General features: G+C 44.7%; 1 protein-coding gene across 7 annotated transcripts in view; it reads left to right on the top strand.

Annotated features, from left to right (window-relative positions):
* Positions 1–2,992: 2,992 nt before the first annotated feature.
* Positions 2,993–15,137, top strand: part of LOC306754708 (uncharacterized protein) — a 58,625-nt gene continuing 46,480 nt past the window's right edge. For 4 of the 7 annotated variants that reach the window (XR_013771268.1, XR_013771269.1, XR_013771270.1 and 1 more), the window contains exons 1-2: positions 2,993–3,195; positions 3,832–3,914. Coding sequence is in view for 1 of the 7 variants with exons in the window: in XM_079238765.1 (XP_079094891.1) it covers positions 3,140–3,195; positions 3,832–3,914 (139 nt within the window). In the remaining 6 variants the exon portion in view is untranslated. Of the gene's footprint in view, positions 3,196–3,494; positions 3,915–15,137 lie in introns of all 7 variants that reach the window. The other 3 variants (XR_013771272.1, XR_013771273.1, XR_013771271.1) reach the window with 2 other exon arrangements.

Genomic DNA, 15,137 nt, shown 5'->3' with positions numbered 1-15,137 from the left:
TCAAGTTCCATGACAGTCATGACTGAGTCATGTAGCAAAATGCTGAAAAAGTCCCAATATGGTTTAATAGCGCCCCCTAGAATATTTCAATCGATTAGCCCCGCCCACTCAAGTGACTGACATTCATGAAATTTAATACACAAGTACTCTACATGAAGACCTACAAAAAACCCTCCTGGACCAATTAGCAAAATTAATCAGGAAGTTGGCCATTTTTAAAAAGGTGGCATTTTTGGGGTCATTTTGGCCTTTTTCTTTGCCAGACATTTTAATGAACTCGTCCTAGGGCTTTCATCCAACTGACACCAAAATTGCTCAGGATATTCAGGAAGCATGTGTGATTAAAAGTTGTACTAATCATTTATATAACTTAAAGCACGTGGGAGGGGCGGGACCTCAAAGTTTGATGTCTCGCCATCAACAAAAAACTGTTATAACTCTCACAAAAATAAACTTATTTTCACCTAAATTGATATATATGATGCCTGTCCCATCCTAAACACAACTGCATGTCAACAATTGGTTTACAAATAAGCCCCGCCCATCAGCAAAAGGCAGTGCAACCTTTTAAAGGAAAGGTTGCATTTTATCTCTTATGTACAACACCAGATCTGACCCAAACATACCCTGGGTCAATCTAGTGCAATGCTGACCACAAAGACATGTCCATATGACATATCCACCATAGCCACGCCCCCTATCAGGGAATCCATTGTTTTAAACCCTTAAATTAGCTGATGTGCAGCCTGGCTGCAGGTGAGGGTGAGAAAAGCACAGGGGGGAGTTCGCCAGGGGAGGCGGTGGCAATAGGCCGAGCGGCGCCGTAGGTGCGAGGGCCTATATCACCGCTTGCGGTTTTAATGTTATTTGTTTTTTTCAGGTGTGTGCCAGCAAGGACCGATGGGCCGCCCGACACCAGCATTGGACCGCCTAAGGAGATGGGTCGGGACGGGTTTGGCTCACTACTTTTTAAAAGGAAGGAGAACAGCGTGTCTGGTTGGCGGGTTCAGAGGGACAAAGTGGGCTTTCCATCCTTCACGTCGCGTTGTGTCAGGCTGGCAGAGCGAGAGAGAGTCTGAAGTTTGTGAACTGATTCGGGATATTTGTTAAAAGCTGTGAGCAGCCCGTTTAATTTGAGTTTTCTCTTGTTTTTGTTAGATAAGGAAGTAAGAATCGGTTTTTTTTTGTTTTCACATTTATTTTGCATAGGTAAGTTCAAAACCAGAGCATAGGATCTGTTTTGTTTGTTATTTTGGCGTTTGCTCACTTTGAGATAGTTTTTCACCATTATTAACTCTGACTTGTTTTACAGATCAGACGTCTTCTGTTAGATCATTGGTTATTATTTTTGTTGTAAAAATAAAAGCAACTTTTCGTTGGAACCTTCCCGTGTACCAGTCTAACATAACTAAATGATGGTATTTGTCAGGTCTGGAGGTGGACACGCTGGACAGGAAATTAGCTCCAACAGTTCTTTAATGACAACAGAAAACCCACGCATAATTACAAATAACACACACTTCACAGTCATTCATTAACAGGGAGGGGGTAGGGGGATTCGGATCGGGGGATAAGTGCTGTTCAGTGGACATGGGTCTGGGGAGGGAGTGAATAGTTGGTCCTGTTTGGGGCCTTCCTGTCCCCTGTCTGTAATTGATTATGTGCTGGATCCCCCGCCACACTTGCTTGGAGTTGTTGTTCCTTAAGAAGTCAGTAGAGCCCTTTGGCCCCTGGCATGGAAGCAATGTTCCTCTCCCTCAGCTGGCTCTGTACCTGTCTTGTCATCCAGGGCTTCTTGTTTGGATAAACCCGAATGTGTTTATCCACAGTTGAGATATCTGTGCAGATTTTAATGTAATCCATCTCCATATGGATTGATAATGTAATCCATATGGAGATTATGACCGCAGGAGAAACACAGGAAGCATAGGAGAGTCCAGTAGGGGAGTTTCTGAAAAAACACGGAGACTCTAAAAACAATTGCACAAGAATCTCAGGGGTATTTCAGTAGAACACTGGAGGCAACAAAGGACTGGCAGCCAGCTCCAGATGTAGTGCAGGAGGAAGATCACTAATCCTTCACAGGTGTGCAGGACATCCCACCTTTGGAAATCACCCTCCAGTAAAAGATCCATTGGCACCCTCTAGTGTAACCTAAAAAACTTCACTCCCATAGAAACAACTCAGATCCCTGACAGGGACAGATATAGGGTAGAGCAATGACGCTGCTGGATAGAAAGATTAGGAATCACCAGGGTGGCCAGATTTATTGTAAGATGGATATGAGTTTTTGTCCAAAACATCACAATGATCCACTGCAAAGTTCTGGAAATATTTTACTAAAGAAATAAATGTGATTCTCAGGCTGATCACTAATCAACCCCCTTCCATCATCACCAGCTCACCGATGTCCTGTGAAACAAGTGGTCAAAAACCTGCCAAATGCAGCAAGCCAAGTCTGTTTCATTTCAAGTATCTACTTTCAGTAGCCTTAAAAGATTCTCGGTGCTGAGGAAGCAGACAAGTTTCACTTTGAGCTTTGAATTAATATTCATAAATAGTTTGGCTCCGGGAACAGTTGATGTGGTCTAAATCTGTCACTGGCAGACGCACAACACAGCTAATGGTTAAAAGAGCAGAGGCCAGGAAATACATGGTAGGGGGAGGCAAGGAGACACAGACCACACGTCCAGCAGATGGACACACTAAGAGTCAAGTGTAGAAAAAACAGTCAGACCAGACAAGTCAAAAAACCCATACACTGATTAAAGCCATCTTACACTGCCTGATCCCACCCCTGCATTACCTCCCAGTTTTCCCCACCCTGCCCCCCTAACCTCAGCAGCACTTTAGAGTCTATTTTTTACCACACTTCACTAAATAAGGCTGTGGAGCATGGCGATGGGGCTGCGCTGGTGCAGGGTGTGTGTCTCTGGTTCTTTCCTTGGTATAAAAACGCCGGACACTGGGGGTCTCCTCTGATTGTGCTGAACCTCTCGCTTGAATCCCCCGTGAAAATGTTCTGATTCCAACTTTGTTAATCTACTTTTACATCCTGATATGCATCAGATTATCTCTTGTTTTTCTGTCAGTTTATTCTAGTCTTTATTTTTTGCTTGTTGTGACACTCTTGGGGGACATGTGGATATGTGGACAATCATTGAGTGGAATAATGGAGCAGGATGACTGGACAAAGTAAGAGTTAGTCTCACTACTTGTTTTTACCTCTGTTTCTCCTCATTACTTAGCTGAACATCTCTTTTTGCTATCATGCTTCATTCCTTTTCTCTCTCTTACTTTCTTTCCTGTTTTTTCTTCATTTCTGTCATCCACAAATCTTTTTACATTTTCATCTCCTCATCTTTTTCCTTATGTCCTCTCTCCTTTCTGCTAGTTGATGTAATTCTTTACATAATTTTCCCTTCATCTTTCTTCCCTTGCTCTTTCGCTTTCTCATCCCCTCCCTCCATCCCTCTTACTGATTTGTCCTTCAGCTCTGTCAGCTCTCTCTCTCCATCTCTTCCTCTGGTGTGATCAGCTGTCTTTCCTCTAACTTTATCGTCCCGGTGAGGAGATGTCCAGCTGGCGGATTTCACTGCTCGGTCCTTACTTTAAAACCCCTTTTTTCTTTTTCTTCAATGGCGGTATTTCTGCTCTCTGTTCTACATGGAGGTCCTATTTTTTTCTTTACTGCTCTGCCCCCCCCCACCTCCCTTTTTGATCCAGCAACAAAGAGAAAGTGAGAGAAAAGCTAGTCCCATGACCCTCTTCTTCTTCTCTCCTCCTCCTCTTCTCCGCTATGCATCCTTTAACTCTCCATCGCTTACTCAGCTCTCAGGGACGAGAGACTCCGCCTGCAGCAACTGCCTTCATCTGCATGGGCCACCAACCCTCTCTGGATCACTTTTTCGATGGTAAGAGTCCACCTTTATGTGTAAAATAAATGTGGTCATTCATCAGGGCATGTTGGTGTGTGCGTCCTGACCGCCTTCAAACTTTTCATTTGATTTTTTTTGTTTATGGAACTGCTGATCTGGAAGTTGGATACAGTCTGGGCTGTTTTTTATTTATATGTGTTGATCTAAATGAAATCAGGTTTATCTAAGATGAAGACAATGAGAAGGGGGTTAAAAGGTCTGGGAACTGCGCGGGGGTCGGGGGGGTTAAGTGGTGGACAGCATTTAAAAGTAACAAGTAAAACATCTGATTATAAAGACCAATTAAAACAGAAAAATCCATTTGTTGCTTTTTGTTTTTGTGAAATTAAATTTGAATTTGAATCAATATGAGACATTTAAAGTCTTGACTGCATCAGTTCCAGTTCCAGTAACAGTGTGTGAAAAAGGGATTTGTCCTGTTTTCATGATGTGGAATTAGGGGGGTCCAGTTTGTCCCACCTGCAGGACAGATGAGTTTTATTCGTGGTAATCCCAACATGTTTTAGAGTCTATGCCTCGCTGGGTTTGGCATTCCAAGCCAGGCTTCAGCGCTATCTATAGACAAAACGCACACTGCTGGGAGGGGGGGTTAAAGTAGAAGCAAGGCTCTAAAAGTGTCTTGCATATGCTGCCATCCATTCTGCATCCTGTCCTCTCTCTCTCTCTCTCTCTCCTACTGTCCAGGCTAATTTTACCCAGTTAGCACATGCGAGGGAGATCAGCAGCGGTCAGCTGTTTGTCAAGCATCCGGAGGCTGGAGGTAGCAAAGTGTCGGGTATCCCGGCCCAGCCCTGCAGGCTTGTTGCAACTGTCCGAAGGGAATCTTCTAGGTGTAAAACTTTGTTTTTTGTGGTATTAGCATTGCCCCAAATCTGAAACATGCAGGATTAGTCAGCTGTAATGATAACAGAAGCCATAGATGCTGGGAAATTCTCTTCTCCTGCAGCCACCCGGTGCTTCTTCCTGCCATCATCTCACCATCTCCAGCAGCTGGCTCTTCCCCTGGAGTATCCTAATCCCAGCCTGTAGCATGACATGGATGGAGAGCAGAGGCAGGAGCAGATACTGGCAGCTTCTCTGTAATGTATCTGAGTCTGTAGCTGTGCTGAGATTGTGCAAGTGTGCAAAGCCACCCTCGTTTACCAGCCCCAGCTGGTGATTTACAAAACCCTCCTTCCTTCTCTGGAGCAAAAGGAGGGAAAGAACAAGGGGAGAGGACGAGTGTGATTTATGGAAGAGACTTTTAGTTTAATTACTGGGTGGGCAGGGCTGGCGCATGCAGCCCCATGCTGCTGGTTACATAGTGGTAGGAACACACAAAGGAATTGTTGAGGGGGGATTCACAAGATGATATTCTAATAGTTTTGTGTGTTCAAAGTGCAGCACAAAATGCAAAAGTAAAAAAAACTTATGGAGCATGGAAAAGCAATATGCTGTACCTGCAAAGAGGACTTGTGTGGATAAACACAAGAGGAAAATACATGCATAGCTGTTTGCCAAGTTGTGTGTGTAAGAGGGGGGGGGGGCTCACTTGTGTAGAAAAAGCATTTTTGTCCTTTGCATTAAAGCAAGTAGAAGAGATAGTTGAGGTTGTGCTGTGTCAGCAGTCCACCTGAAGGCTTTGATGGTGATTTGATTAGCTCTAATTCTCATTCAAGGTGAGACTTTGACAAAGCAAAGACACAGAGAGTCAAAGCAGCAAAACGTCCATTTCTGGGGATCTCTCCCTTTTTTCTACCACATGGTTTTATGTTTCTGAATGTGACAGAACCCCCCCTTGTTGCAGAAACAGTAACAGTAACACACACACACACACACACACACACACACACACACACAGCTGATGCTGCATGCATTCTGCTGCTCTTGCCAGAGGTTTTCTCTACACCTCTCTGAGGCTTCATTAGATGCCTGACGTTAGCAACGGTTCAATTCATTAAAAGCACAACTCAGCCTTTTGCATTTGCGTATAAATTGGTATTGATCTCTGAGAGGACAGAATGTGTGTGTGTGTGTGTGTGCGCGTGCGATGGGGGGTTGGTTGCTTGCAGATAAGGGGCTGAGGCTAATAGGAGGGGAGTCTCAGGTGAACAGGATTCACTGAAGCGACAAGGACGACTGAAGATGTGTAGAGGCACACACACCCACACACACACACACACACACACACACACACACACACACACACACACACACACACACACACACACATGCACACACAAACACAGCTTGCACACTGACATACATTTGTTTTAAAGAAAAGATGCTGCACGTGGAGCTCGTCATCATCATCATCACCACTACCCACTGGACGAAGTGTTGGGTTGTATTTTGTGGAGGAGAGAGAGAGATGAACAATGAGAGAACATGCTGTGTGGAGGGAAGTGGTCCCATGCAGCCTAAACACTGCATGGGACTGTGTGTGTGTGTATGTGTGTGTATGTGTGTGTGTGTGTGTTGAAACTGCAGAGACAGCACTTGGGACACGAACTGAAACAGGTCAGAGACACCTCTCTTTCTTTTTCCTGTTCCTCATTTTCTCTTCTTTTTTGCTGTTTCTCTGTCCTTTGGCGCAGGCTGTGTGTGTGTGTGTGTGTGTGTGTGTGTGTGGGGGGGGGGGGGGGTGGGGGGGGGGGGGGGGTTCTATCCCCCTTCATTTCCCACCTCCTCTTTATCACCTCACTTCATCTCGACCTTTAAATGTGAAACTCAAGGTGAAGCGCGTACCGCACACGTGTGTGTGTGTGTGTGTGTGTGTGTGTGTGTATGAGAAAGTCAACAACTGTTTTATACCACTGTGAAAACTGGTGTCATGGTCGGTGTTTTAGAGGTTTCTGATAAACCAGCTGGGAAGGTGGACATTCATCAGACAAGATCCACATATCAGGACTAGATCTGCATATCAGGACTAGATCTGCATGTCAGGACTATATCTGCATGTCAGGACTAGATCTGCATGTCAGGACTAGATCTGCATGTCAGGACTAGATCTGCATATCAGGACTAGATCTGCATGTCAGGACTAGATCTGCATGTCAGGACTATATCTGCATACCAGGACTAGATCTGCATACCAGGACTAGATCTGCATATCAGGACTAGATCTGCATGTCAGGACTAGATCTGCATGTCAGGACTAGATCTGCATGTCAGGACTATATCTGCATGTCAGGACTAGATCTGCATGTCAGGACTATATCTGCATGTCAGGACTAGATCTGCATGTCAGGACTAGATCTGCATATCAGGACTAGATCTGCATGTCAGGACTAGATCTGCATGTCAGGACTAGATCTGCATGTCAGGACTAGATCTGCATATCAGGACTAGATCTGCATGTCAGGACTAGATCTGCATATGAGGACTAGATCTGCATGTCAGGACTATATCTGCATGTCAGGACTAGATCTGCATGTCAGGACTATATCTGCATACCAGGACTAGATCTGCATGTCAGGACTAGATCTGCATGTCAGGACTAGATCTGCATGTCAGGACTAGATCTGCATGTCAGGACTAGATCTGCATATGAGGACTAGATCTGCATGTCAGGACTAGATCTGCATATCAGGACTAGATCTGCATGTCAGGACTAGATCTGCATATGAGGACTAGATCTGCATGTCAGGACTAGATCTGCATGTCAGGACTAGATCTGCATACCAGGACTAGATCTGCATGTCAGGACTAGATCTGCATGTCAGGACTAGATCTGCATGTCAGGACTAGATCTGCATATCAGGACTAGATCTGCATGTCAGGACTAGATCTGCATGTCAGGACTATATCTGCATGTCAGGACTAGATCTGCATGTCAGGACTAGATCTGCATGTCAGGACTAGATCCACATATCAGGACTAGATCTGCATATCAGGACTATATCTGCATGTCAGGACTAGATCTGCATATCAGGACTAGATCTGCATGTCAGGACTAGATCCACATATCAGGACTATATCTGCATGTCAGGACTAGATCTGCATATCAGGACTAGATCCACATATCAGGACTATATCTGCATGTCAGGACTAGATCTGCATATCAGGACTAGATCCACATATCAGGACTAGATCTGCATGTCAGGACTAGATCTGCATGTCAGGACTAGATCTACATATCAGGACTAGATCCACATATCAGGACTATATCTGCATGTCAGGACTAGATCTGCATATCAGGACTAGATCCACATATCAGGACTAGATCTGCATATCAGGACTAGATCCACATATCAGGACTAGATCTGCATATCAGGACTAGATCCACATATCAGGACTATATCTGCATGTCAGGACTAGATCTGCATATCAGGACAGATGGCAGAACTACAGAGTCAAACAACAGGTACAAGCTGGAGAGAAGTGTTTCTCCATTCCAGTCCCCCCCCCTCCCCACCCTGCATGTTTCACACACGATACTCCTCCAAAGCACCTGAGTCGGTTTTTTTAACTTCCTTATTAAGTTGTTACAGCCTGTTAACAAACCTTTATTTCATTCAGGTGAGTTAAGGTAGGGTTGCCAATAAAACATGCAGGGCGGGGGGCCCTGAGAACCGGAATTGAGAAACAGTGAACTAGAGGGAAAAGTTTGAGGGTGAAATTTGAGGAACAAGTTGGGGGACAAGCTAAAGGGATGACCTAAAGGGTCAAACTAGAGGGTCAAGCTGGACGGACAAGCAACATAGAGGGACAAATTGGAGGAACATGTTCAAAGACAATAGCTGTGTCCCACTTCAGGTTCTGCACACTTTGAAGTGCGGATTTGTCGCCTACATATGTCATAGTGCTTCAGCAAGTTCTATCCCATTTCGAAAGCGCCTTCAAGTCCGCACTACGTTTGGCTCCAGATTAGCTTGGAACAAAGGCTACAAGCGATGAATCCTATGTGCACCTGGTGGAGAAGAATGAGCAGCCATTGAGCGCCAGCAAGGATGATTTTTTTAATAAAAATGTTTATAACTGTTCATTTACCTTTCTCGATAAAATCACAAAGTGCTTTACAATAAAACACCAAAACTTAAAACATAAAACACTAAAAAAAAAAAAAAAAAAAAAAAAAAAGGAAAAGGAAACAAAAACAAACGAGCTGGGACGACAGCAGCATTGTGTCCATTCATTCATTCATTATCCGAACTGCTTAGTCCAATGAAGGGTCGTGGAGAAGCTGGAGCCTATCCCAGCAGTATTTGGACACCCTGGACAGCTCGGAGACAAACAACTCACACTCACTCCTATGGGAAGTTTAGAGCAACCAATTAACCTAACATGCATGGGAGGAAGCAGGAGTACCCAGAGAGAGTCCACGCATACACAGGGACATTACACATGCACAACTCTACACAGAAAAGCCACTGTCCTCAGCCAAGAATCGAACCAGCTGTGAGGCCACAGTGCTAACCACTGTACCACCGTGCAGCCCCACATTGTGTCCATTAACCACAAATTAATTAAATTACAGTCATCTGACCAGGATAGTTTTTCACTGAAGTAAACGTCAGCTCGACAGAATGAGCTGTCAGTCAGAGGAGAGCAGGTCTGGTCCTCCTCCTCTTCATGTTTGTCATTTAATCACAAAGGTACATGAATATAAATGAAATTACTGGCGCTATCTTCTATCATTTTAAACGATATTTTCCTGTTTTTTGTGAAAGAATGGGTTCATTAATGAGATGACTTGGCATATGTAGTTCCTAAGCAACGGAGGACTGGAGCATTATGGGTAATTGTCATACTAACGGTAAACACACTTTGAAGTGTGCAGACCCTGAATTGGCACACAGGGAATATCTGGCCTTGAGGACAAAAGTTCTACATTTTTCTCACATTTTCAATTAACTTGTAGTAACTTGTGTTTGGGGGATGGGGGTGTCTGGGTGGGTGGGTGATTCATCACCTTCTTCCACTACTGAGTGTGCTGACACTGGAGGGAGGAGACAGTGGGTGGCAGGGGCACTGGTTGGTGAAGAGCCTGGTTGGTGGTGGGGGGCCTGATGTGCCGCTGAGGACAGCAGCCTGCTTGGGGAACATACTTCTTTATATGCCCATATGAACAAAGGCAACTATGGAATGTAAAGAAGTATGTATCCCAGTCGGGAGAAGTTACAGCACTGCATCTTAACACAAACTTAACAAGTCTGCAAAATGGACGTCCCACTGCGAAGGTCCCAGGAAAATGCTCCGATGATGCTGGCTGTGGTCTTTAGTCCAGCCAGCTCACTGCTGCAGAGAGGTACATGACATTACTGCTATGCTTTCACCTACCCACAGGAGAGTTTGGATGATCTTTTCCACACTTCAGATTTACTTGTGAAGACATTTGTTCCTCCTGTCTAATGTCAGAGGGACACCTTTTGGTTTGTCCTCACCACCTTCCAAATTCAGGCATTTTTGGATTGTGTAAATGTACTAATGCAACTGATTTGGACACACACAAGCACCACAGACAGCAGCTTCCAGTAAATGGTGCAGTGATTAAATGCTTCCTAATGGACAGCATGAGTCTGAAAAGATGGCCAGAAACAGGAAGTAGATACTACAGCCTCTGACGGTCTGATGCTACACTCAGATGCAGTCTCACTGTCAGCTGAAATTAATTATTTTAAAGATTCATGAATCTTTAAAATTCTTTGTTCTGTGTGTCTCATAGAGAGCTGATATATGTTTGTGAGACATTTAAAGTGATCTGGACAACTAAAAGAGCAGAAAAAGATGTAAAAATGGGAGCAGTGTGAGAAAGTGACTTATGACAAGTAAAAGCCATAATGTCAGGCAACATGATATCGGACCCTGCTTGCTCAGCCTGCAGATCATTAGGATGCAACTTTCCATTTTTGGGGTGGCATAGTTCTTTAACTCTGATGAAGTATGCATGTGTGCGCCTGAACATTGACTAATCTGGGTGTGGTTTGGGAGAAGTTACAACAATCATGCTAGGTTTTACCATATGTATTTTGGCCTACTTTGTGTATAAATACTATATGTGGCCTAGTTAGGGATTACTTGTCCCTGTTAAGGTGTTATTGGGCCAGTTTTAATTTGGAAATTTGGCCCAAATAACCCAGGGGCCTCATGTCTCTGTGGCAGCTGACATCTGCAGCTGAATTACACCATCTGACAAACTCATTCTACAAGGACAGAAGCAGAAAAACTAGAAGAAGACATTTATGATTAATGGGATCAAGAACGTCTGCGTGGAGAGTATTAAAGCTGACAACACACAGAAAATACATGAAGCTAATTAAGCAATGAATATAATATTGAAACAGAGTTCTGATCTTATCAGGTGAAAATGGTTGTCAGATGCAGAAAACACAAACCAATATGTTTGCTGAGGCTTTGTATGTGTTTTATAGCTGTGTGTTCCTCGTGTTACTCACTTAGTTGTGGGTATTTGTTGCAGTGATTTATAAGAGTCAGAGGGAAAGGTTGTGGTGCTGCGCTGGAACTCAGATAGAAGGGCACAGTGGTGTGTGTGTGTGTGTGTGTGTGTGTGTGTGTGTGTGTGTGTGTGTGTGTGTGTGTGTGTGTGTGTGTCGGGGGCAGGGAAGGGAGACAGCAGCATGGACTAAAGTGGGATTGGAGCAGAGGGAGTTGTGGCAAGTGAGACGCGGCAGACAGGGAGTCAGGATTGATGATGGTGTTGGAATGCTGTGTGTGGTGGGGGGGCACTGGGGGGGTTATTGTTCTGTCACTTTGCCTTGTCAGCAGGTGGAAGCTCTCATCATTAAATATGCAACAATGCTGACTGCGGCACCATGCTGAGGCTGAGGCAGCTGAAGCTGGATGACTGGGGGATCACACTGAGAGTAACCCAGCAGCAGCACCTCCATCCATCCATCATCCATCCATCATCCATCATCCATTCATCATTCATTCATCTGTCATCCATCCATCATTCATCCATCATCCATCCATCCATCATCCATCATCCATCAATCCATCATCCATCCATTTATCATCCATCCATCATCCATCATCTATCTGCCATCCATCATCCATCCATTGTCCATCCATTCATCCATCATCCATCCATCCATCATCCATCTGCCATCCATCCATCCATCTGCCATCCATCTATCTATCCATCATCCATCCATTCATCCATCATCCATCCATCCATCTATCCATCATCCATCCATCTGTCATCCATCCATCATTCATCCATCATCCATCCATCCATCATCCATCATCCATCAATCCATCATCCATCCATTTATCATCCATCCATCATCCATCATCTATCTGCCATCCATCATCCATCCATTGTCCATCCATTCATCCATCATCCATCCATCCATCATCCATCTGCCATCCATCCATCCATCTGCCATCCATCTATCTATCCATCATCCATCCATTCATCCATCATCCATCCATCCATCTATCCATCATCCATCCATCCATTCATCCCTCATCCATCCATCCATCCATCCATCCATCCATCTATCCATACTTTATCCATCTAGTCATGGATGTATAGAAAGGGGGACCAGCCTGATGGAGGTCTGGACAGAGCTAATGAGCTGAACATATTCTTCACCAGGTTCAGTTCACCCCCTACCTCCAGCCCAACAGACCACACACCCTCCATAAGCCCACTGCTTTCCTGTCACGCCTCCAATCTGTCACCCTGCAGCTCAGTCATGGACCAGAACACAGCTTCATCTCCCTCCACATCAGGACATCCTGAGACCTCCACCTTGTTTGTCTCCTGCAATCAGGTTATGAAGCAACTTGAGAAACTGAACCAGAACAAGGCTGCAGGTCCAGATGGTGTCAGTCCCAGAGTTCTCAAGACCTGCTCAGAACAACTATGTCCGATTCTCCAGCACCTTTTCAACACCAGTCTGAGACAAAATAGAGTCCCGGTGCTGTGGAAAACCTCCTGCCTTGTTCCAGTGCCTAAAAAAACCCAACCAGCTGAACCAAGTGACTACAGACCAGTTGCCCTGACATCTCACATCATGAAAGTCCTGGAGAGACTCTTACTGGCTCACCTCAACAAGCAAGTAAACACCTTTCAGGACCCATTCCAGTTTGCATATCGTAATGGACTTGGGGTTGAAGATGCCATCATATACCTGCTCCAGAGAGCACACTCTCATCTGGACCATTCAGGCAGCACTCTGAGGGTCATGTTCTTTCATTTCTCAGTGCTTTTAATACCATTCAGCCTGCTTTTTTATGTGAGAAGCTCCATAAATTCCAGGTGGATACCTCCACAACCACCTGGATCTATGACTACCTCACAAACAGACCCCAGTTTGTGAGACTGAAAGGTTGTGTGTCTGAGATGGAGGTCAGCAGCACTGGTGCACCACAAGGAACTGTACTCTGGCCATTCCTCTTCACTCTGTACACCTCAGACTTCCAGTACAACTCTGAGTCCTGTCATCTGCAGAAATACTCTGATGACTCTGCAGTTATGGGGTGTATCGGGATGGACAAGAAGCAGAGTACAGAGAACTGGTCAGTCAGTTTGTTAAATGGTGCGGTGACAATCATCTCATATTAAATAGCAGCAAAACAAAAGAGATGATTGTTGACTTCAGGAGGAAGAAGAATAAACAAAGCACTGTTTCCATCCTGGGAGAGGAGGTGGAGGTGGTGGAGGAATACAAGTATCTTGGAGTTCAGCTGGACAACAAACTGGACTGGAAATGCAACACTGACTACATCTACAAGAAAGGTCAGAGCAGACTGTACTTCTTAAGGAAGCTGAGATGGTTTAACGTCTGCACCAAGATGTTGCATATCTTCTATAAGTCTGTTGTGGAGAGTGCAGTCAGCTTTGCAGCATCTGCTGGGGTAGTAGCATCAGAACCAGAGACTTGAAGAGAATCAACAAACTGATCCAGAAAGCTGCTTCTGTGCTTGGAGTAACTCTGGAGCCGCTGGAGCTGATTGTCCAAAGAAGAATGCTGCACAAGCTGATGAAGATGATGGAGGATTCCACAACACAGTGATGAAACAACAAAGTGTGTTCAGTGAGAGGCTTCTTCAGGTCCGATGTAAGACTGAAAGATACAGAAGATCATTCCTGCCAGCAGCCATCAGCGTCCGGAGCAAGGCCTCCTCTAGTTATTATTATTACTACAATATTTCCCTTTGGGGATTAATTAAATAGTTTTCATTTCATTTCTTTTCATATCTGATGGATTATGAGCTTTTAAACTTGGTTCTTTAATTATCCCAAGGTTTTAAAGGATTGCTTCATGTTTCAGTCACACTTCTCTGTGAATGGGTCAGAGGTGAGAAGATTCACCTTATCTTGACAACACACATGCTGCGAAATAGGTTTGTGGTGCGCCTTCAAAAAGCCGATCACTCCCTCATCATTGGGACAGGGATCAAAGTTGAGATAATTTGTTTCAATCAATTAAACAGACATCTGCTTGAATTATTCCCCAATAGACGTCAAAAGGCCCAACATTTCCTACATCCACTGATGTGTGTTCATGTGTGTTTGTGTGTGTGAGAGCTGTAGCCTGATGCTGCAAACACCAGTGGGAGATGAAGTATCCATCATTCCAGCTGTATGAGTTGGAGGAAAACGGCTCTTTATTTCCTCATTTTGCATGTAATTTTTTTTTGTTTTTAAATGCGCTGCAGGAAATAAAAACTTCATGCCTGGAAGAAGCAACACTGCAGGCAACTTTTGTTTATTGTTTATGGCGTATTTGCGGGAGGGGGTGGGGGGGTGTAGTGTAATGTAATGGCTCCTACTTGTGTTCTCTAAACATGTTGTAATGTTAACATTATGAAGCCATATGAGCAGGGAGGGTCTGAGCACAGGATAACTGTTATGCAGTGAAGCTGCAAATGTTATGCTGACATCAAGTAAGTAGAATTCATATGCGGACTCTGCTCAGAGTTTGAAACAAGATTTTATTCTCCCTCTGTGGGTCCAGATGATTTCCGAGACAAATGCGGAAGACAGGTTAGCAGGCAGGCAGGCGGGCAGACAAGTGAGGAGGCAAACCGACAGGCTGAGAAGCAAGTAGGCTGGCTGGCGGGCAGGCAGGCTGGCAGGCAGTTGGGCAAACAAACATAATCTCTAACAGGGAAAAACAAACAGGTTATCTACAGGTAAGCAACACTGAGAAGAATTTCTCAAGGCCAAGAGTTGTACCGCAGGGCATTCAACAATCTGGCAATGAACAGCAGGCTGAGCTGGTCTTAAGTAGTGCTGTCACTGAA

This window comes from Telmatherina bonti (genome assembly GCF_933228915.1).
Source record: "Telmatherina bonti genome assembly, chromosome: 4".
Classification (NCBI taxonomy): Eukaryota; Metazoa; Chordata; class Actinopteri; order Atheriniformes; family Telmatherinidae; genus Telmatherina; species Telmatherina bonti.
The sequence above is the reverse complement of the archived record's forward strand: the minus strand, read 5'-3'. Positions and strand labels throughout refer to the sequence as shown.